At 44.6% G+C, this 23,073-nt stretch overlaps 1 protein-coding gene across 1 annotated transcript in view; it reads left to right on the plus strand.

The window, feature by feature from the left end:
* LOC133469902 (rho GTPase-activating protein 21-like) overlaps positions 1–23,073 on the plus strand; it is a 33,352-nt gene that overhangs the window by 1,990 nt on the left and 8,289 nt on the right. The window contains 21 exon segments of the mRNA XM_061757502.1: positions 2,519–2,707; positions 5,933–5,954; positions 9,837–9,929; positions 10,796–10,874; positions 10,961–11,015; positions 12,011–12,034; positions 13,386–15,162; positions 15,690–15,812; positions 16,437–16,539; positions 16,624–16,660; positions 16,798–16,917; positions 18,425–18,703; positions 19,616–19,680; positions 19,765–19,913; positions 20,332–20,474; positions 20,566–20,724; positions 21,585–21,663; positions 21,762–21,835; positions 21,954–22,043; positions 22,122–22,247; positions 22,351–22,392. Coding sequence (XP_061613486.1) covers positions 2,519–2,707; positions 5,933–5,954; positions 9,837–9,929; positions 10,796–10,874; positions 10,961–11,015; positions 12,011–12,034; positions 13,386–15,162; positions 15,690–15,812; positions 16,437–16,539; positions 16,624–16,660; positions 16,798–16,917; positions 18,425–18,703; positions 19,616–19,680; positions 19,765–19,913; positions 20,332–20,474; positions 20,566–20,724; positions 21,585–21,663; positions 21,762–21,835; positions 21,954–22,043; positions 22,122–22,247; positions 22,351–22,392 — 3,828 coding nt within the window.

Here is a 23,073-nt window from a genome sequence, read left to right on the forward strand (position 1 = left end):
AGATTTTCAGCAGTCAGAGCGTGAAGCCCACACCCATCCTTCTCCCCGAGGACCTCCACATCTGCTACTCCCAGACAGCCGGGAAGGGAACTGTGGATCGAGAAGCCGGGCGGTGATGAGGACACCTTTGTTATGGATCCATAGCAAGATATGTATTTTGGTAGATTGGAGACTCTAGACTGGCTGCGGTTGCCTGGAGTCGTGATGTTGGTCGCTCGAGCTGCAACATCTGGCGTGTGCATGTGTCCTCCTACGTTGTGTCACTCTTGGCATTGGGAATATCAGCATATTTCAGCATTATGTAAATTAGCTGACTTGCCATGTCATAAATCGGGAAAATTCAGATTGGCTTGCTCACAGACACATTTTTAGAAATAGCCGAACAACGGATTTACATATCGCGGTTCACTTGTGGCGCTCTCACTGTATCGCAAATTTTTTTAATCGTACATATCTCATTTTATATCTTGGAATTTTCACTATATTTTGCGGTGATCATTTCTCCCCCCACCATTGATGTTACTGCAGACTCGCGTTGCTATAAGTGCAAGGAAAAATGCGTACAAGACTGAGAATGTCCAAAGTTTGGGATCAAGTTACACTAAAAAAAGAACATAACAAAATGTGTCTGCTGCAAAGCACAACTAGCATACACAATTGTATGTCTACAGTAAAGTAAAGATTGTTAGCTAACTTTATATAGCTTGCCACCGCTTGTTAGAAGGTATCGTAATCGCTCCACAAGTGGTCAAGGACAGACGCAGCCGATGGTACAGTTTCCATCGCTTTATTGAACAAATGGTAACACCATAAATGCGCAATAAGCACACTCCGACGCCAGCAACACGCCTCACCTGACGCACAGGCACGTAACACACAGACTGGTTAACGCTAACAGCCAACCGCTATCCTGAGCCAACAACAGCTAACTCTACACTCTCATTCGTTGACCCCAGGACCTGCCTTTTGAAGCCACACACATTCAAAGTCACAGATACTACAGTGTAGAATGTGAGCGGGGAAAAAAAAAACAATACCTGCACCTCACATGCATTTTGCATTGGTATTATGCATGCACTCCTACTTTACGTATTTTCATCTATTGCGAGGGGTTCTGGAACCTAACCCCCGCCGTTAACGAGGCACGACTGCGCTTGGATGTTGAATTTCACTCTTGATGGACGGGCAGGCACTCCAGACATGCAACTATTTGTGTACAAGCAATTAAAAAAAATTCACTTTTCATTGCACATTCCCATTAAGTCGAGGGCAATTAGGTCTGATGTTGAGCACGCACCAGTTCGTGATTCACGCGATGTTGTTCTCCCGCCTGAGTCGCGCTAGGAATGCACGAGATAAATCTCTCATCAGGCAAACACGCCAAAGAGCCTCGCGAAGCCCCGAAAGTGCAATAACCAGAGCCACGTGTGCATGTGTGAAGCCCCGGGCAAAAAACAAAAAGGCTCTAAATGGCAAGGCTTATTATTTTGACAGATAATGTTTTCTCCGAATTCAACCGCAGTTAAGAAAGGCAATTATGTGTGTGCGTGTGTGTGTTTGGCCTGATCCCGGGATGCCAGACATTCCTCGCCGAGCGTAACGACGGATGTTGCGCGCCTCTTGTCTGCGTGTCAATCTCTGTCTTGCGTTTTCTGCAGAGTCGTCTAAGTCCACTAAGTCGGGACCGCTGTGCTTGAACAACTTTTGTTGGCGTAGAAGTGCGAGCACGCTTCACTCCTTGGGGGTGCCAAGTGTCTAATTGGAGTCTTTATGAAAATGACGAATTCTGGACAGGCTTACTGCTGTGTTTTCATGGGATAATTAATATGTTTGAAAACAATTTGGTTTCACACACTTAAAAGATGTGGTTTTCTATTGACAAATTCTTTTCTTTTTTTCCTGTGGAAGCTATCCAGTGAAAAACGGTTGGCGTAGAGTCTCCTTATTGTGTGAAAATGTTTATTTTGATGGGTTTCACACAAGGCGAATGTTGTAAGAGGGCGTTGCAATTAAATTGAAGTTTAGGTTTAGTTTGAGTTGTACAGTTTTTAGGATTTTATCTATGAATGTAGGCAATTATCGTAATTTCTCGTGTATAATGCGCACCCCAAAATTCTGGAAATCCCTTCTACCTATGTATAATGCATTTTTACAATGGATGATTTTGCTTCTGCCCATATGATCAAAACATGAAGTATTATCTGTAGTTTGTTAGTTTTTTCAAATAATTCTTCTGAAGTTAAGCACTTTATTTGAACACTGTAATACTTTCTTTTTAAGCCATAAATTCACTGCTGGTATATTTTCTGTTTGTCTGAAACTGACAGCAGTTGAGCGATTTTGCATCTTTATGAGGAATATTGGACGTTTTTTATTTCCAGTGGGATACTTGGATGAACTGGCGCCCAGTCCCGGGTGCGCCCAGCTGGCCCAGCTAGTCTCCAGCTAACCCGCAACCCAAACGCCGGCAATCGCTTTTGCACATGGACGAAAAGTGACGGTCGATTTCTTTTTCCAGGCCAAGCGGAAGGATGGTCCCGAGCAGAGCGACGCGTCGGCGGCGGCCTCGCCCGGGCCGGAGGAGGAGCCCTTCTCCTGGCCCGGGCCAAAGACGCTCCGCCTCCGCCGGACCTCTCAAGGCTTCGGCTTCACGCTGCGCCACTTCATCGTCTACCCGCCCGAGTCTGCCGTGCACAACTCTTTCAAGGTAACCGGGAGCGTCATATGCGCGCGCTCCAATTTCCGTGTCATTTATAGTTTGATACGGAGAGACTGGTCGTGTCACAGAAAGGTATAGAAGTGAATGCAGTTGGTACTTATCATGGATCAAACACGTGAATTTTATCATTCAGCTCCTTGTTGGAGAATAGCAAGTTGAGCAGAATGTACTAAAACATTGCAGGGGCGGTTCTGCGATCAGAGGTTTAGGGGTGCTGATAGTTGGGAGGGTTTGGGTGGAGTAAACCATTTTTGAAGCAGGTTTGGGGTGCTGTAGTTTTGTTGTTAAAATGTTACAACCAAGTGCTGTATATTTGTACACTTTTCTAGCTTATTTGAAAAGGACATGCAGTAAAAAACCCAAAAAATATTCAAATTTTAGGGGTCCTGGGATTCCCTAAATGGAAAAAATGCGCTAGAAACATCTATGGTTCATTCAAAATAAACAATTTTAAAGGTCAAATTCAGTTGACCTTTTAAAGGTTATCGTGCATTTTTAGATAAATTCCTTAAATTTCACCTCAAATTCAAATATCCAGAATTTTTTTGGTTAGTAGTGTAAATATTGTAGCTGGAATGTGTCATTTGGAAACCGGTCAGCGTTCACACTGAAAGTCGCTCGCAAGTTCAAGCGGCCGTTGGACGACTTCTTCCAAAAGGAACCGGGAAAAAAAGAATTATTATTCCCGTTGACATGACGTGGGACGGGAAAACAACAATGCGGACGTGACTGGAATCGCTAGACTGAACTAATTGCATGCAGATGGGAGGAACGTGAGACGGGAGTGGGAAGCTGATTGGCTGACAGCAGCAGGTGGAACTAATGACACGGACAGACAGGAAGTCCCACTGACAAACGAGGAAGGAATGCGAGCCCGGCAACACGCATCTTTTCAACGGCTGCCAGTGTTTTGTTTATCCCATTTAAATGAAGAATAATGTGCTTTTTTTTTTTTGTGTTGTTCCACAATTTAAAACAGGCGTGGCTTTCAGGATGTATTTGGTGACTTTTCCGACCCCTTTCCATAAAACTGACACAAACACCAAAATGTTCAACCAAACTATATAATTTCGTCAAAAAAAGTCCACTATCTTAATGCTAACATATAATACAAGACTCAATAGACAGGCTTACAAAAATGTGCATTCTTCTATCGGTAATTTTAAATCGCACACACAGAGCAGCAACACATACAAACAGAGCAAACAATACTCAAAATGTCGCCTTCCTAAAATAACTTTTTCGAATTTTTTGCAGATCATGCAATTCTACCCCTGAAATGGAATTATTTAAATATGACTCAAATTTAATTTATTCAGTATTTGGTTGAGTCCTCTGTAAAACTAACAGGGGAATTCAATGTACTTCAGGAAATACTAAATAAATAACAAATAATACACATATGAGGAAAGAAATGCACAAATATGACAAAAATATTAGAATACTGACACAGTCTCAGAATAAAACAACAGAAATATTTGGGGAAAGAAAAACAAAAATATTAAATGTGAAATACACAAATACTCAGAAAGAAATACACAAATGTTATGACAGATATTAAAAATAATACAAAATATTAGACAATATTTACATGGTCATCGATTGTAAAATAGAAACTTTAGGAGAAAATACAAAAACAAATTTAAATGTAAAAATACTGGTGGAAAAATACACACACATTCAGAATGAAACTCTCAAATGTTTTGAGTAAAGAACACGAAAACGGCGCAATTGCTCTGTTTTCACTTGCATCAACACAAAGTAGGAAGGAGGCCACGCAGAGGTTCCTGCTCGGCCCTTCAACTTGATCCCACCTGGGACAAGTGCCAGTCGTCCTCTGGATAACAGAGGACCGTTGCCAATCTGCCTTTTTCTACTAATCGCTCGCTCGCTCGCGGGGTCCAATGATGAGCCCAGATTCCCGGCGAGCACGGAAAGGCTTTGACATAATAAATAGGACACAGCTTTAATGGGAACACCTCGGAGGGGTCTTTTAATGACGAACGCCAGCTCAAAACTCTTTATTGACCCTCAGTCACTCACTTACATGGGATGTGTACTTACAGATAGACAGTGGGTATTAAAAGTCTGCACACCCCTCTTCCAATGCCATTTTTTGGTGGGGATATTAAAAAAAAAAAAAAAAAAAAGACCATTTCAAAAAATGGTTTTCCTCTAATGTGACCTGGAAACTGTACAACGCAATTGATGTTATTTATATTTTTTATATTGTTTTCAGCACATAACACATTTTTCCACACGTGGCGGTGGCAGGCAGCATCATGCTTTGGGCTGTTTTTTTTTTTTTTTTTTTTTTTTTTCTCTCCCCCTCAGCTGAACCTGGGGCCTTCGTCAAGGTGGAGGGATTATCAACGGTTCCAAATCGCAGTCAGTGCTAGATCAAAATCTTCAGGCTTCTTTGAGAAAGCAAAAAAAATGTCAGGAACAGCCCGCTAAAACATCTGAAGTTTATTTGGGGTCAATCCGAGGCACTATAAATGTTGGCGGGTGCACGCCGACTCCCATTTAACATGAATTTGAATATGATTGGTTTATTCTCAATATAGCCCCTTCCCAGTAATGAGGGTGTGGACACTTGTGCAACCATCGCAGTTGTTCAGTTTTACTTAATCTCTTGAAAGGATTTTTTTAAAACAGTTGCGTTGTACAGGTTATAGGTCACATTAATGGTGTAAAAAGTTTTGATATGATTCATCTTGGTCTCTTTTTTTTTTTTTTATATATCACAAAAACTGACATTCCAACGGGGGTGTGTAGACTTTGTATCCCCACTGTATATGCCATTATGCCACACAGCAGGCGAGGGAGGGTTAACTCGCGCCCACTCCAAATGACTTTTAAGGACTGGAGCCGTGGACTAATCGCAGGATTTCGGGGTCATCTTGAAGGCCATCAAAACGTTCGAAGGAAAATCCGGGATGTGCGAGCGATTTGAGGACTTGTGTCAGCAGGGGCTTACGCAATGCATGTTTTTTTTGGCGCCGTCCACATTTTGGGACAAATGGGCTCCTCCCGGAGGGACGCAGGTAGCTTTGTGTTGGCGGCCGAGCGAAGGCCAACGATCGCGTTCGACCAGTGAAAATTTGAATAAGTTTTACGACGTGCTTCGACTCTGCTCTGCTTTATGGGAGGTCAGAACAACACTAAAGAAAAACAAAAAAAACTGATTGATCTTTTTGTTTTCTCCACTAGGACGAAGAGAGTGGCAGCCGAGGTAAGTGTGAAAAGCTTGTCTTTTGGTGGAAAAGAAACAACAAAATATTCGCTGATAAATACACAAAAATGTGATTTTTCCCCACTGCAGCAATTAGATCGTTCTGCAGTATTAGATAAAAAATACACACAAACAAAGTGCTGTGCATAAATAAAATCCAACATAAAAACATAAACATTTTTTACAAACAGATAAAACCCTAAAACAAAGGCCAAGGAAATATGTCCAAACAATTAATTTAAAAAATGTGGTTAAAAAAAGACAAATTGGATGAAGAACACAAATATTAGATGGAAAATACACAATTATTACAAGAAAATATTCGATACATTTTTTTAAAAAATTCTGGAAAAATATTGAAATAAATTAGATAAAAACTACAAAAATGTTTTTAGTTTTTTTCGGCCTCTGCTTCGATGTGTTTTGTCCTTTTCGTTGTCTGCTTCGACATGTCTGCAGTGTACTATATGAAACGAGGATCGACAGTCCGTTAGCCGTGCCGCGTCGTCCCGCTCCCTCTTGATTTTGGCCGCGAGTGGCGTCCAATGAAAGATCCTGCTGTTAGCTTCATGCTCGTGCTAGGCCCGTCCAATACATTCCCATTCGCGCCCTGTCGTACGCGTGTTGATTTCCCTCGGTACTGTCAACAAATATTGCGCTGACGACATCACTGATGTCGTCCCCTGTCAGCCATCTCCGTGACATCGCTGATGTCGCCCCCTGTCGGCCATCTCCGATATTATCCTAGAGTAGATATTTATTATTTTTATTTTTTTTTATTTAAGAGCCAACCTTCAATTTAGTACATTCCTGATGTGTTCCTGTTTATTCATATAAATACCCTTAAATTCTCAAGGAAAGTTTCCAAATTTTGAAAATCCCAGGAATTTTGGAACTTCTTGTCCTGAAGTCAAAAGCTACAAAAATGCAGCACAAGTAAACAAATGTACTGTCTTAGATTAAAACACACACACAAACTATAATATAATAAATAATAATAAAATATATTTGTTAAATTGAAAAAATGTACAAAAATTAATAAAATAATATGAAAATAGAGTTTGGAGAACACAATTATTAGGTGGAAAAAAATGTTAGGTTTATTTGTTGATTTCCAGAAAAACTTTTCCAACTTACATTCCAACATTTTGCAACCGTAGCCGTTAGCATTCGACAAACACTACACAAAACATTTCTACAATAGTAGAAGAAAAATACAACAATATGAAAAAAAGCATTATAGTATTTTTATCTATCAGTATCAAGATTTGCCGAAAATATCTAAAAATACAAAAATATTAGACATTTTAAAAAATACATAGAAGAATTTGTATCCATCATCAGGCTTATCAGTTTTTACAGAACTATGCTAAAAATACACAAATATTAGAATATTTTTGAAAATACCAAACAAAAATATTAGACAAACATAAGTATTAGGAAAAAATAAAAAAATACCCAGATACAATTGAATCACTTTACCCGTCATGTCTTTTTAAAAAGAATTTTTTTATTTCACCAAAAATATCTACAGATACACACGTTTTAAAATATTTACATAAATATGTATTAGTGTAACTATAATAAAATGATTTGGTGAAAAAATAGATGCATTAGAATATTTTTTATATGTCCGATTCTTTGTTTTAAAATACACAAAAAAATAAGAAATCCCTTTTTTTATTATTATTAAAAAATACCTCTATGCAATTGAACAATTTTTATCTAGCATTAGGATTTTCTGTTTTTACAAAACTAACCTAAAACTACAGAAATGGTAGAAATAAAAATACCCAAAGGTGTAAGAAAAGAAATACTTTACACAAATATAAAAAAAAAACATTGGGGGGAAAAAGAAAGATTAGAAAAAATACCCAAATTAAGAATAAAATAATGTCATGATACTGACCTATTTTTCTTTTTTGTAAAATATATCTAAAACCACACAAGTATTAGAAAAAAACTAATCAAATATTACTATAGACGAGGAAAAATACACAAGTACAACAAATACCGAGATGCAATTGAAAATGTTTTGTCCATCATGAGTCCATCATCTGTTTTACCAAAAAATCGAAAAGTACCAAAATATTAGCGCCAGAAATGCACATTTAGAAAAAGATGAGCTGAATACACTTTGAAGATGATGATGATGTTGACCAGATGATTTTAATATCTTGTCATTGTTTACTTGCCGTTGACCCGCAAACCTTTCCATCTTCAAAACGATGTAAAAGCCAACAAGCGAAGAGGAAAGCCAACATTTTTTTCTCTCCGTCCAGATGTTTGTCGCTGAATGTTGTTTTTTTTTGTTGTTTTTGTTTTTTTGAGTTTTTTGCTCGACAAGTGACTCATTCAGTGGCCGTGCGCTCTCAGCGATGTGAGCGCAAATCCTGTTTTCCACCGGCAGTTTTTTGCTCTTTGAGATTCCAGGCTTTCCTGCCCTTGGTGGAAAAAGTGTTTTGGGTCGGTGTTTGTGTGTTGTTGTGATGGAGCGCTGTCAAGTGGGCTTTTTCCTTTTTTTTTTTTTTTTTTTTGGTACTGTTAAATTTCCCTGTACGAAGGACTTTTAGTAAACGGCATTTCAGACCCACCTGCGTAAGGTGAAAATGTGTAATACAGAGAGACAACATAAAATCATTTTTTAATCAAATAATTGTATCCTTCCGACACGCTAAAACAACACTTTTTAGTACAAGTATTTCTTCGTGCCTGTTCTCGGTCTCGCTGTGAAGAAATGCGAGACGATCGTATAACGTCACTCTGAGGAAGGGAAACGAAGACTCCAAATAAGAGACAAAGTGTGCTTGCTTCAAGCTATTTGCTTCACACAGCTGAAGTTTATTCTAAAACTGACACATAAAACAAGAGAGAATGAAACATTGTATATTTAAAGGCCAAAGCATATCATGGCATCAAACAAATGTCTCCTAGCTTAGTGAACTGTTGACAGCGTTTTAGCCGTGACATTCTTTGGTGGAGAATATCGGCGCTTGTTGTTGTTGTGTTTACAACCGCTCCCTCAACTTTCTCCTTTCTATTTGCCTTCCACTCAAGTTGATTCTTTTTGCGTCGTGTTAGTCGTCTTCATGGGAACGGCGAGACGCGATTGCGCGTTTTGTTTTCATGTCGTCCGCCGTCGTCAAGCACCCGCGTTTCCGTTTCAGGTGCGTATGGAGAAGATGAAAGTGACGGCGGAATACTCGGAAGAATAACATTAGCCTCCTCCTCGCTTTTGTTGTTTAGTTACAGAAATACCATAAAAACATTTTTCTATATGAAACTTCTCTTTGGTTTAATGAGTTAATAAATGATTGCAATAAAGTGATCATTAAGGAGATGTTTTGTGTTCTTTTTCTGTTCCTGACACGTAAACGTAAAGCGTGCCCCAGTGGAAATGGTGTTAATAGTCTAATCAAAATAATTCATTTGGCATATTTGCAATAAAGAAGTTGGTAAATGAGTAATAAGCTCATCTGTTTTCTAGTCTGTTTAAGTCATGCAGTCAGGGAAAAAAAAGAAAAAGAAAATGTGTAGAATCCAATTTGTACTGCAGAGCTGGAAACCAAACACACACAAGCACACACGCACACACACACACACACTTCATCAGCGTACAATCCAAAAACAACAAAGCAAAGAGAAAATAAGACCACAGAAAATCCTGGCAGAGAAGAAGTCCCTGTGATTTTCTGCCCCCTGCTGGACACGAGCTGTCCAAATTCCCATGTACAGTATGTACAGTATAAAAGAGAGGAAAATAACAAATCGGTGCTGAACTCCCGATTGGGTCTATTCAAATGTATTGCAGCAAAGTGAATGGATGAAATGCAAAGGAGAAGTGCGGCGAAAGGTCATGCAAATGTTTTGCGCGCTCGGCAGGGAGGCGGCGGAGTCGCCTGGAGCCCATGGATACCATTTTCGTCAAGCAAGTCAAGGACGGAGGCCCCGCCCACCGGGCTGGACTCTCGACAGGTACGCTTACATTACGATGTTTAGTAATATCAGCCCTAATAAACACGCCTTTGCTTATTCTATTGCATTCCATTTATTAGTTAATTATTAGACCCAACAGAATTGAATTGTATTAAAATGTCCTCCATTATTTTTATTATCAGTCCTAAAAGCCTATCTTTTTATTGTACTCAATGAATGAATCATATATCTAAACTTTTTATTGTATTTTACTATATTACTCTTATTAGAGCTAACTGCCATACTTTATTCTGTTTTACGCTATTAATTAACAGCCTTAATTAACTCTTACCGTGTTTGTAGAAAGTTTTATTTTTCGACCTAAATATGCCTTATTTTATTATTCAATTTTACTTGCTTCATTATTTTGTACTATTAGTCATAGAAGCCTTTATTTAATTGCTTTAATTACTCTTCGCCTGAACAGGTCTTATTTTATTCTATTTTATTAGAGGAATGCCTTAACCTTTTCTACTCTATTTTTGTTTTTTTATTGTTAGTCCTAATGGCTTTTTGATTAGATTTTATGAGTGATGTATTAAGAGCAAACATTCCTTATTTTGTTCAATTTCACTCAATTGATCATTTTTTTCCATGAGTAATCTCAGCAGCCCATTTATTAATTTCTCATTCAGCAGAACCACCCTTTATTTTGTTCTTTCTTTACTCTGTTAGTTCATTATGAAAGCTAACCTTCTTAATCTTTTACGGTTGCTCCTGACAGCCTTCCTTTTTTTCTTTGACTTTATTTCTTAGCAAAGTCAGAGACGAGGCATCCCTAATTTGATTTCTTGTCCTCCGTGGCCTTGTCGACTCTAATTTGCTGTCCGAAATTGCGCTGACGATGTGTTTGCGGCGGCGCGCAGGTGATCGCATCGTGAAGGTGAACGGCGAGAGCATCATCGGGAAGACGTACTCGCAGGTGATCGCCTTGATCCAGAACAGGTGAGCCGCCCGCCCGCCCGCCGGGTGACATCGTGGCGTCGGTGCCCTCACCTTTTCCTCCTCCTTTTTTTGCGACGGCGCTGCAGCGACGCCTCGCTGGAACTGTGCGTGATGCCGAAGGATGAGGACATTCTGCAGCTGGTGACTTTTTCTTCTTCTTCTTTTTTAACGCTCGCCGTTCGGACCGTGCGCCTTTTGTTCTCGTGACGCGTTTGATGTGCCGGATGCATCGGCCTAACTGGCTTGATTTTAGTTGATGTTTCATTTTGAAACATCAAAATGATGTTTCATTTTGACTCCTTATTGGGTTATTGTTGTTATGATTATATACTGTGGTACAACTAACTGAAATGTTCTTAATTGTTAGCTCCGGTTGAAATAGAAATAATGAATGTAGGTGGTGTAAATGGTGTATTGCAATTTTCGAATATGACCAAATATTCGATGCTTTTCTTGTTGTCCAACCAAATGAGACGTTGGTCACTGGCGACGTTCCCCGAGCGCCGCTTGTCACGTTCTTTCCGTATTTCAGCGCGATGTCGCCGTCGGCGACCTTCTGACAGTCGAGTGAGATGGTCTCGCTTCGTGATGGCAAATCTGTCAACTTCATCCGAGCTCGGACGCGAAGCTCCTCTGCGTGCGCGCGAGTGCGTCGTCACGTGTTGTCGCTAGCTTCCTCGCGACCGAAGACGGCGCCACAGTCGAAATCGCGGGCCGTCTGCAGACGTCTTCAGCCGGCACACGTGGCAGACGAGGTCGAGATGTGCCGCGTCACGTCGGCTGTCCACGTATACGACGGCCGCTGCTCCGTTGCTGTCTTGCTTCAAAATATTCTCAAATGTACCGACTGGCGTTCGTACAGACATCAATGACTCGCAGTTTTAGGCTATTCGCGTCCGAGCTCGGTCGTCCCGATCCCCCGCCAATATCCGAGTTTTACTTTAAAGGGACTGAGATTGTGGCCTACTTTCTTCATTGCGGCTCCTCTGAAGCTTCCTCTTTAATCCGGCCACAATGCGCTTTATTTTTAGGCTGCCTCGCAACATCAGAGGCATTTTTTTCATTTCTTTGTGCTTACCTGTCAACTTGTTTTCACTCCCTTTTCTCCTCGGCCTTCTTTCGCCTGCCGACTGCAGTTTTCCAGGGACATCACGGCTCTGGTAAGACGGGAAACCGTACGACTAACCAACCCCTTTGCTTGTTTGAATCATTGCTACTCCATCGCTCCTTTTTTTTAATTCAGCCCCCAAGGCAAGTTTCACTTCGCTGCATGACATTTGGTTCATGTATGTCTCGATGTGTAGCCCCACCTAAAAGTCTCCAGAAGCCATCCCTGAAAAGAGTCAGCGAGTCTGCCGTATTGGATTGACGTCGCCATTTCCAGGACTCTTTTCGCTCCAGAATATCCCAAAGAGGAGCTCGGCCTATTTTGTCCCATCGCTATCAAATTTCAACCACCCAAATTAGACGCGCGGAGGGCACGAAATCCTAAGAATGAGATTTTTCATCATTGCGTGTGGGCCGAGCACATTTGAGCAAGTTCGATAACCGCAGCTGCATAAGGTCCCGTGACGGCCGCTCGCAGATTCCGTTCCCTCGCAAGGCTCATACCATTGAAGTCGAAAGGCAAAGCGGCTCCTGCTGCCGTTGTGCTTTTTTGCACAGCAGTAACCTGAGAGCGCCATCGATCCAAGTCCAACTCTGCAACTCTTTCCCTTTCATTTTCTCAAGAGCAGTCTGATGTGGAGTCCAGTATTGACTTTGAGCTGAAGCCGTCTGTTTTAGCGGGATAGCACGAGAGGGAAAGGTGTTTGTGAGTGTTTGGTCGCACGGGCGGTCGCTATGCTGCCAGACGTGGCGTTAGCGGCCAGCGGCAAAAAGATACGTGCTCCTCCTCCTCCCATGTTCTCCTTTGGCCTCAGGGCATCTTCTCCATCCAGAAAGGTGGGTAACGCCCTACTGTCCTCTTCCTCGCTCCTTTCACTGCCTACTAGCCTGCTTGAGTCACTTTCGTGTATTGACTGACAAATTAAGAGTTGATAGGTTTGTTTTCTGGGACATCAAAGTTTTTTGTCGGGTTTTTTTTAGCGCTGCAGTTAGCATGTTTGGCCTGGCTTTTTCCTGGCTTGTCGTCCTGTGTTTAGGAAATCGATGTAAAATTGGGGGTTGAAGTGTCCCCTAGTGAATTTGTGGCATCTGAGGCGGAACAGAGACGCAGTGCCAGTGTGTAAGCGAAGCGTAAAGTTAAACACCCACGCTGCCCACACCCCGCATCTAATTATCTGAATGCGCAAAGCCGCCACAGAAGCTTCAGCGAGTTGCGTCTGAAAAGGAAAACCGAATCAATCCCGGCTCTTCCGTTAGGCCTGTGATGCAGTAAGGCCGTGTGAAAGGGGTTTACGTTTGCCTTTGAATCAACGCACCAGGATCCATCTTGTCTCTGGTGTGAAGTTTTACCTCCGTGTCGCCAGGCAGCTGAAGTGATATCCTGTCCCGTATATTCTCTTGCAGGCGTATTCTCAGGACGCGTACCTCAAAGGAAATGCGGCCTACAGTGGAAATGCCCGGAACATCCCCGAGCCCCCGCCCATATGCTACCCTCGGATAGAAGTCGAGACGACGGAGGCGAGCGAGCCCCCCGCCGTCAACAGCGCGCCCCGGGAGGCGGCTCAGGGAGGGGCGGCGGAGAAGAGCTACCGAGTGGAAATTCCAGTTCCCCCCTCAGGCCCAGCCAGCGTCTGCGGCGACGACCTGAGGACAGCGCCTACGACCTCCGAGCGGTCGGCTCGGGCGGGCCCCGGCCACAGGACTGAGGACGACCGATACTGCCCTTCCGCAGAAACGCCTTCTCCTGGACCCGCACCTCTCGTCTCCGCACTTCCGGCAGGCACGCAGCCGCCGCATCCTTCGTCCATTCCCGCAGCGCCGGTGGCGCTCAGCCCTCCCCCGAGCGCTCGACCGAGCCCGTGCCACCCTGGCGACTCCCCGGTACGAGTGTCTCCCGCCGCCTCGCCGGGCGCATTCTCGCCCAAAGCCGAGCGCCACCCGGCCTTGCCCGCGGCCCCCTCCTCGTCCTCCCCTCACCAGAACATCGACTGGAGGAACTACACCACCTACAAGGACTACATCGACGCCAAGAGGCTCCACACGTACGGCTGCCGCACCATCCAGGAGCGCTTGGACAGTTTGCGTGCTGCCGCCGACTCCAGCTCCGCCTACAGCCAGCAGCGGGCATCCCCGCTGTGCGGCAGCCAGAGAGGACCGGCAGCCTCTCAGGTCAGGTGGAGGAGCATATCGACCGATCGAGGGGCGAACGGCGGGACGCGCGCTTCTCCGCTCCGAAGCGCTTCCCAGGACAGGCTCGGCGGGTCGGAGCGGAACGGCAACTGGCCCCGGAGCGCTTCCCAAGATGCGCTGCCGTTCTCCGGCCCCGGGGCGGGCGAACCTCGAGCGCGCTCTTTCGACTACCTGGGCCAGCGGCCCACAGAGGAACGCGGGCTCGGCGCCACAGACCGGACGGGTTTGGAGGAGCGTCTCCTGCTTTGCCAAGGCGAGGAAGCCAGAGCCAGCAGGCAGGGAGCGAGCCAAAGAACTTTCCCTCATCTCAACCGCGGTCTCGCCGCAAAGGGCGCATCAAACTCTTCTTTAGCAGATCGAACGTGCAGCAAACCTCCATTGAGGCCGGACGGCAACGTTACGAGGCCCTCGCGGCTGCCTGTTCAAAATTCAATTGCGGACCCCTCAGCTGCCGCCAAGACCCCGGACTTGCAGAAAGAGCGAAGAACTCGCATCGCTGCAAACCACGTGGGCTACCTGGAGCTCCGGACTCGGGCTGACAGTCTGAAGATGGACAGCAGGTCCGAAGCCAGTTTGGCGGCCAGGTCTTCATCTTGTTCGGGTCCCTCGTGTAAAATCCCCACGCAAAGCGGCGGCGTCACCTGTCCCGACACCAATGGAGCTGGGAGCCAAAAGCCAAAGGCCTCTGTACGGACTAATGGCGGTCCGGCCCAGGCCGTGGAAGGACTCGACGCGACGGCGGTGGTCCTGAGAAAGGACAAAAACTCAGGAGCTGCTCGCGCGCGCCCGCCGTCCTACGTCTTTGCCGTTTGTGACAACCGAGGCGGCGTGAGCCAGAAGTCGCCGCCGTTGGTCAAGGCCGGTTCTGTCGACGCCGTGGCGTGTTGGACCGACAGCCGCAGGGAGCTGCATCTCAGGAGGCTGGGGGGCGCTCGGCAAAGGAGAGGCTCCCGCGACCCGGGTGACTCCTTGGACTCCATCCCCTTCATAGGTAAGCGAGTTCTACTTGAGCGCCATGGTAATAAAGCGTTCCTGGAGGTGTTTGATGTCGTTTAAGCCTTGCGGTTACGGCAGCGCACGAGCCAAGCGTCTCGTGTTTCCCCCCACCGCGTTGAAGAAAAGAAACCCAAGTATGCGCGTTGTCCTGATGGCGGCGGTGATGTCATTTCCTGTTCCCCTTTTTCCAGTGGTGGCAATTGACCAAGCGAAATATTTTGTGATAGTACGTAAGTATATTTTTCACGTGTCTGTGCTTCAAGTACTCCCTGTGTTAGAATATTTGAGTTAAATCATTACTTTTTTCACGTGTCTTTTTTCCTCCACAAGTACAGAATGTGGGTACTATTGCCACTTCTCTTTTTTTTTTTTGTCCCACGTTATCCATATGACTTATTTATTACAAGTACTTAATTGTCGTCTTTTCCGATGAATTCCCTGTGTGACCGCGCTCACACTTGCTGAGGTGTTTTCTGACGACTAGCCCAGATCTGAAGGACTGAAATCTGTCTTCGTCCGCAGACGAACCCTCCAGTCCCAGCCTGGACGTGGACACGTTCAACATTCCGGCCTCGGCCGTCATCTCTACGACGCCCGTCATGGCCACCTCGCCGCTCGTGCGCCGCCACATGTCGCATGACCACGGTACGAGTTGGGCTAGTCGACGTTTCAGCGACATTTTAGGATCAATATAAATGTTCACCCCACATATTTTTTCGAGGGCAACCAATATTCCAGTGTCTGAAAAAATTGCCTCTTCACTCTTCTTGTCTAATTGAAAAGTATTTATTTATTTATTTATTTTTTTCAGAGGAACATGATCTAACCTTACAAGTGAACTAAATTTTACTTTTTCTAGTACTTTTTGCACAGCTTGCTGTTCTCTAACAAGGAGCTGAATGGCAAAATTCATGAAAGATTCCTAGGACGGCATTCTGTGACTCCTCCAGTCTCTCGCTCTCGCTGTTGCAACCTATGACAAGCGCTTTTTTTTTTTTAAACATTTAACAGCTTGCTAAAGATATTTACGACTAATCAGAGTCCATTTGTTGATATCTCAAACAGCAAAAAGACAGATATCTACAATTCCCTTGCAGATATCCATAATTCATATACCGGATGTCTGCAACTGAATTGTAGTTACCTGTAATTTCTCCTACAAGGAGTGTCGAAATGTTGTTTTTGACGATGTAAAACGGAATCGCAGATCTCTGCGACACTTATCCACTCGAGCTGTTAAATGTCATAACGATATCGTGCTCTGAACAGATTCCCTGCGGCTCACCATCATCGAGTCGGACTCCGGGGGTAAAACGGAACGCTCGTTGTCCTGCGACGAAGGCTTGGATAACTACCGGGAAGACAGCGCGGGGTGAGTGTTAGCGGCTGACAGAAATTTCGAATTCAAAAAAGAAAGCGTTTCCCATTCATTGTTGGACATTTTGTGCCTGTCTAGGAGGTCCCTGATAGCTGGGCTGAAAGGCCTCAGGAAGGCGAGTCCAGCTTGGCCACCAGCGCACACACACACACACACACACACACACACACACACACACAAACACAAACAAAAAGATGGACTCAATACCTGCAACATTGTACTGACTTAAAAGAGACATTTTGTCCACCACAGGCGGTGGACAGGTCGTCGGAAGATTCCGGATCCAGGAGGGATTCATCGTCCGATGTCTTTTGCGACGCCGCTCGGGAGGGTCTGCTGCATTTCAAGCAGCTGAATACCGACAAGGGAAAGGTGCGTAGTGAAAGTGACCTAAAGCGGCGTTATTACGCAACATGTCAGATCAGATTGGTGTGTAACAGTAAAAACGGTGTTAGTGTAATATCAAGAGTAGGGTGACCAAAATTGTCTCATATAATTTTTTTATATATAGTTTTCCCCCTCCCATATGCTTTTAAACACATTTAATCTAATTAAAACACTTACACTTTCAAGTCTTCCTTAGCATCTGTTCTCCCTCTCACTGGCTCGGAATGCGAGACTATTGTATGAAATCTCTTTGAAGACATGAAAAGAAGAAAAACAAATGAGAGCCAAAGTGTGCTGGCTTCAAGCTGCTTATTTTGTGCCTCCCAATTGAAGGTTAGCGTAAAAATGACACACAAAGCCATTAAACATTGTATCATCCATCCATCCATTTTCTGAGCCGCTTCTCCTCACTAGGGTCGCGGGCGTGCTGGAGCGTATCCCAGCTGTCATCGGGCAGGAGGCGGGGTACACCCTGAACTGGTTGCCAGCCAATCCCAGGGCGCATATAAACAAACAACCAGTCGCACTCACAGTCACACCTATGGGCAATTTAGAGTCTCCAATTAATGCATGTTTTTGGGATGTGGGAGGAAACCAGAGTCCCCGGAGAAAACCCACGCAGACACGGGGAGAACATGCAATCTCCACACAGGCGGGACTGGGGATTGAACCCAGGTCCTCAGAACTGTGAGGCTGACGCTCTAACCAGTCGTCCACCGTGCCGCCATATTGTATCATTAAACACCAAAATCTAGCAAACCGTATCATTTTGTCCAAACAAAGTCCACTAGCTTAATGCTATCGTACAATACGTAACGGCGTTGACACGCCAATGGAAATTAGCATTGATGTACAATAATTCTAAACCTTCAACCAACTGCTCCTTTAACACACACTGAGCAGCAACACATACAAAGAGCTTTGCAAAAATACTCGGCGACAGATATATAGATAGATGTTGCTGGGGTTTTTTTGGGGACCTTCTCTGCCTCTTCTTCTTGCTCTCAATTACGCTGCATGCTTTCTGCACCGAAGGTGCGCAACTGTAAATTGGGGCTTGTAGAAATATTCAATCAATGTCTTAACTAATGCGGCAATGTTGGTACGGTGAATGTGCGTGATTACAGTGTACACCCGCATGCTCGCCGTTCGGCACCCGCGGATTCACCTATTCACGCATGTGTGTTTGTTTTTTTTAAGTATTTTGTGTTCACATTTTTCTCCAATCTTTTTTTCAGTTTTTCTTTTTTCTTCTTTTTGGGGGGGAACCAATCCCAAAAAGAATGATTTGGGTTTAAAAAAAAAATAAATAAATAATAATTTTAATTTCATTTCATTTTAATGGGCATCTATTATATGCGACTCTAAGCTCTTGGTGCGATATATATATCAGGGTAGCACTTTCCTGTGCTGTTTTTGGGAAATCTGCGGTGTCAGTTTGAACGCAAGGCCTCTCACAGCGCCGCTGTCGTGTCCGACCCGCTTTCCGCAGCGCGTGGGCGGCGGCATGCGTCCCTGGAAGCAGATGTACGCCGTGCTGAGGGGCCACCACCTGTGCCTGTACAAAGACAAGAAGGACGGGCGGGCGGACGAGCCGCCGCCAATCAGCGTGCGCGCCTGCCTCGTCGACATCTCCTACAGCGACACCAAGCGCAAGAACGTGCTGCGCCTCACCACGTCCGACCGCGAGTACCTGTTCCAGGCCGAGGACCGCGACGACATGCTGGCCTGGATCCGCGTCATCCAGCAGAGCGGCGACCCGGACGAGCAGGTGAGACCTTTTGACCAGTTGGCAACAGAACGGGAACAGGAAGTCCTCCCCTTAGCGGGTTGGCACAGCTTGCATGCCTTCAACATCTCAACGGGAATCCCAAGACTTCTTTTACTCTCGTATGTCGTGCTTGTTTATTATTGCCTATGTAAAAACATTTGTATTGATGGACAGTTAATAAAGTATCTCAAATTGTAGCTGATTATTCATTAAAATGTCCCTGAAAGTCCCTAAAAATGTCATTACATTTTCCAAATGTGTGGCAAAATAATAACTGATACCATAATACACTTATGTTAAATTATGAATTGCCATCAAATAACAAAATATTTTTAATATTTTCATGCATTAAAAATTTACTAAAGTAAACATATTTTCATTCATTTAAAATGTACTAAAGTATACATATTTAATGTATGTATGATAATTAATAAACCTTTCCCTGAAAGTGTAAATACAATTGAAAAATATTTAAAATTCTAAAATTATACATTATTAATTAAAATGTTATGAAAATTACCCCCCCAAAAATGTCTTTATTAGACTAACATAAGTACATTTCCCCAAAAGATTACAATTCATTTTGAATGTTAATAATAAACAATGAATTTAAGCAATATATGATTATATATAATTTAAAAATTCCCCCGAAATAATTGTATATATTTGTATTGTATGCAGTATTTACAGGTACTGCATATATCCTGTGTAATAATTATTACGAATGTGATGAAATTCCCAAATTGCTCTGAACAAAGTTGCTCTGGAGTTGAAATAAGTTGTGTGCGTTCACGCATCTTGGCAATGTTATTCCAGTGCGAGCGCGATGATATAGCGAGCAGAGTTTCCCCGTGAGTGAGACTGAGGACGTTGCCACCCGCTTGCACTTCATCCTTTGTTTTGTTTTTTTAGACCGCGGCCTTCACGAGCCATGACCTCATCAGCCGCAAGATCCGAGAGTACAACACCTTGATGAGGTAAGAGACGCGCCTCAGAGGAGCTCTGGTCGGTGGGAATTTGTGGTGGTGGGTCCCGCTGAGGACGTTGCGTCTCTCCCTCAGCCCGACGGGCAGCAAGACGGAGCCGTCGCCGCGCTCGTCTCGCCAGTCGCTGAGCATCCGCCAGAGCCTGCTGGGGGGCAAAGGAGACGCCAAAACTCCTAGCCCGCACTCGCCCAAGCCCGAGCAGGAAAAGAAGAACACGCACAAAGGTCAGCCGTGCGGGGTTTGTTTTGTTTGTTTTTCCAAACCTGTCCTGGTGAGCTGCATGGTCAAACAGAATGCTACATGATAGGTGACTTTTTATTCCAGAACAGGAATTTTGGGGGGGGTGAAATAGAGGATTTTGATCAACAGTGAACTGTCCCATATTTGTTTAGGCAGACGCGAATTTGCCGAGTTGCAGATTTGTTTTTATTTTGGTAGCCTATCCTCCGTTATTGACTGGAAAAACTCACCTATTCACTGTTTTTGTACTCAGGAATAACAGTAATGCTTTGGCGCCACCCGGTGGCACATTAGTGGCGAGAAAATAGTTTGGCGTTCCGGTGCCACTCTGCGGCGGCTAAACACTCGTAGAGACTCGAATGCAAATTTGAGGAAATGAACACGCTCCGCTTCTCCCCGCAGACGACGCCAGCCCCCCCAAGGACAAAGGGCCGTGGAGGAAGGGCATCCCGGGCCTGATGAGGAAACCCTTCGAGAAGAAACCGTCACCCGGGGTCACATTCGGCGTGCGGCTGGACGACTGTCCTCCCGCGCACAACAACAAGGTCTCTAATCGGAGGCTGATGGCACCCTCTGTTGTTGTTTGGTCCACTTTTGCGCCACTGATCACTTGCCGTGCGCGTTTGTGTGCTGCAGTTTGTGCCGCTGATCGTGGAGGTGTGCTGCAAGTTGGTGGAGGAGCGAGGCCTGGAGTACACGGGCATCTACAGAGTGCCGGGCAACAACGCCGCCATCTCCAACATGCAGGACGAGCTCAACAACAAGGGCCTGCACGACATCGACATCCAGGACGACGTGAGTCACCTCATCCTTATGGCTGCTTTTCTTTCTGTTTTTTTTATCTCTTTGCACCCATTCACGTCAGAGCAGCTTTTAAAGCCACACACCACAGCCCCTAAACCCGTAAAAGGAAACCCTTGGCGAGGCATCGTGTTTAATCGCGCCGCATCTCAGCGAGTCTGGCGAAAATAAATCAGAAGTTTCTCACCAGTTACTCAAAGGGGCGCCGCAGCCCTTTTTTCACGGCCGATCCGCCATCAAATTTTGACGCCCACATTCCGCGGCCTAGGCCAGTAAAGCTCGGCAATCGATCATCGCCCGTCTCGTCGTCTCGCAGGTCTGCTTTCCGTCGGGCCTCGTTCGGCTGTCGTACTAGTTTGAGCCAGGGAACTGGCCGCTTCCAACCCCAATAACTGACTTTAGGTCCGCCCACATTACACGACTTCGGCAAAAAAGTTTGGTAATTTATCATCGCCTGTCTGGCTCGGAACTGTACTGCTAATCTGCGTTTATTTGGGAGAATTCCCTAAAGCAAAACAAATTCAGCTTCTTCAAACCAAACCCACTTCCTGTTCAATTTTGAGACTTTTTCGTGCGTCTTGTTTTCATAGACATGTCATGTCGATCAGTGAAAGTGGCGTCAGGGGCTCCGTTTTTCTAACTGTCCACAGCGGGGGCGCTACTGAGTGAGTTTTCGGGGAGTCGAGTCGTCAACTGGAAATGTGGAATCATTATACCAGACCACCATTACGCTTGGAAATAGCAGTGATTCTTACCGCTTAGCTACCGTTTGCTTTGGTATAAGTTTGGTGGAATTGATCCTTTTCGTAATTTCCCACCATTGATCATTGTTGTCAATGTGTGTGGTTTTGCAGAAATGGCGAGATCTCAACGTGATCAGTAGCTTGCTCAAATCGTTCTTCCGCAAGCTCCCCGAGCCGCTCTTCACCAACGGTACGTGCTTTTGTCTCCTCGCGTGTTTTTGCCGGCCTCTAGTGTACAAATTGAGCTGTACTTTTTGTATTTTTTTTTTTCCCACTCTGGACCTGCAGAAAGGTACGCTGACTTTATCGAGGCCAACAGAATAGAAAACCCCGTGGAGAGGCTCAAAGTGCTGAAGCGGCTGGTGGGTTGTTTGGTCACTTCCCGCTTGGCTCGCTCTAAATTCCGTGTCTGCTTTTGTTGGCGCCGATCGTGGATCGTTCAGCGATCGTTTTCCGAAGTCTGGTTGTGTCTTTTTTCAGCTTCACGAACTTCCCGATCATCACTTCGAAACCCTCAAGTTCCTCTCAGCTCATCTGAAAACCGTCGCAGACAACTCTGAGAAGAACAAGGCACACTTTCTTCTTCTGTTTGTTCTTTTTGTGCGTCTTCAACAGCGAGAATAAGTAACGAGACGCTCCTCATTCCAGATGGAGCCGAGGAACCTGGCCATCGTGTTCGGTCCGACGCTGGTGCGCACCACCGAGGACAACATGACCCACATGGTGACGCACATGCCCGACCAGTACAAGATCGTGGAGACCCTCATTCAGAATGTGAGTGCCACCCCGCCACCCGTAAAAATCTGTTTTTAATATTTTCATGTTGTACATTTTAAAATGTTTTTATTTTATTTTATTTATTTTTTTAATTGTACAGTACGACTGGTTCTTCACTGAAGAAGGCAATGGCGATCCAGTGGTGAGCATCGCTTGTTTTTATCTCAGTATGCAAATGTGGGCATTACACAATGAGGTAGAGGTTGTCACCATCTGCCTCGCAGTTGAGAGATTTTGGGTTCGAATCTTGGCTCTGCCTGGTGAGCTTATTGCGCTGTTTAATGAGTGGAAACGAAGACAGTAAATTTGGAACTGGGGATGTTCGATACCACTTTTTATTCACTCTTAAGTACTCACCGATACAGAGTACTGATACTATCAGTACTTTTGATGCCTTAAATTTCAATGAACACAACGGCATATAATTATCAACAAAGACCTTTCTTGCTTTCTGATGCACGCGATGATTTGCAGATGTGTCAAACGGCCGCAGTGCAGCGCCAACTACTGGCGAGGAGGACTTATTTGATGTCAGATTTTTTTTTTTTTTTTTTTTTGCCTTAAGTATCGGTGGTTGGTATCAGTAGCCTTCATGAGTTCCCGATACCTTGAAATAAAGCCGGTGTCAGCTCGATAAAGTAGACTCCTGTTGTCAGTACCCGCGCATCCCTATTTAAGACAAATTCTTGTGGCAGAATTTACCTTAATTTTTGTTATTTTATGAAGCTAAAATGTGTTATTGTTTCAGTTAAAGTGACATTATCGGGCAATATCTGAAATTTCACATTCCCATTTTATATTTTTGTCTCGTTGGCGTTTATGT

This window comes from Phyllopteryx taeniolatus, chromosome 20 (assembly GCF_024500385.1).
Source record: "Phyllopteryx taeniolatus isolate TA_2022b chromosome 20, UOR_Ptae_1.2, whole genome shotgun sequence".
In the NCBI taxonomy this organism is placed as follows: domain Eukaryota; kingdom Metazoa; phylum Chordata; class Actinopteri; order Syngnathiformes; family Syngnathidae; genus Phyllopteryx; species Phyllopteryx taeniolatus.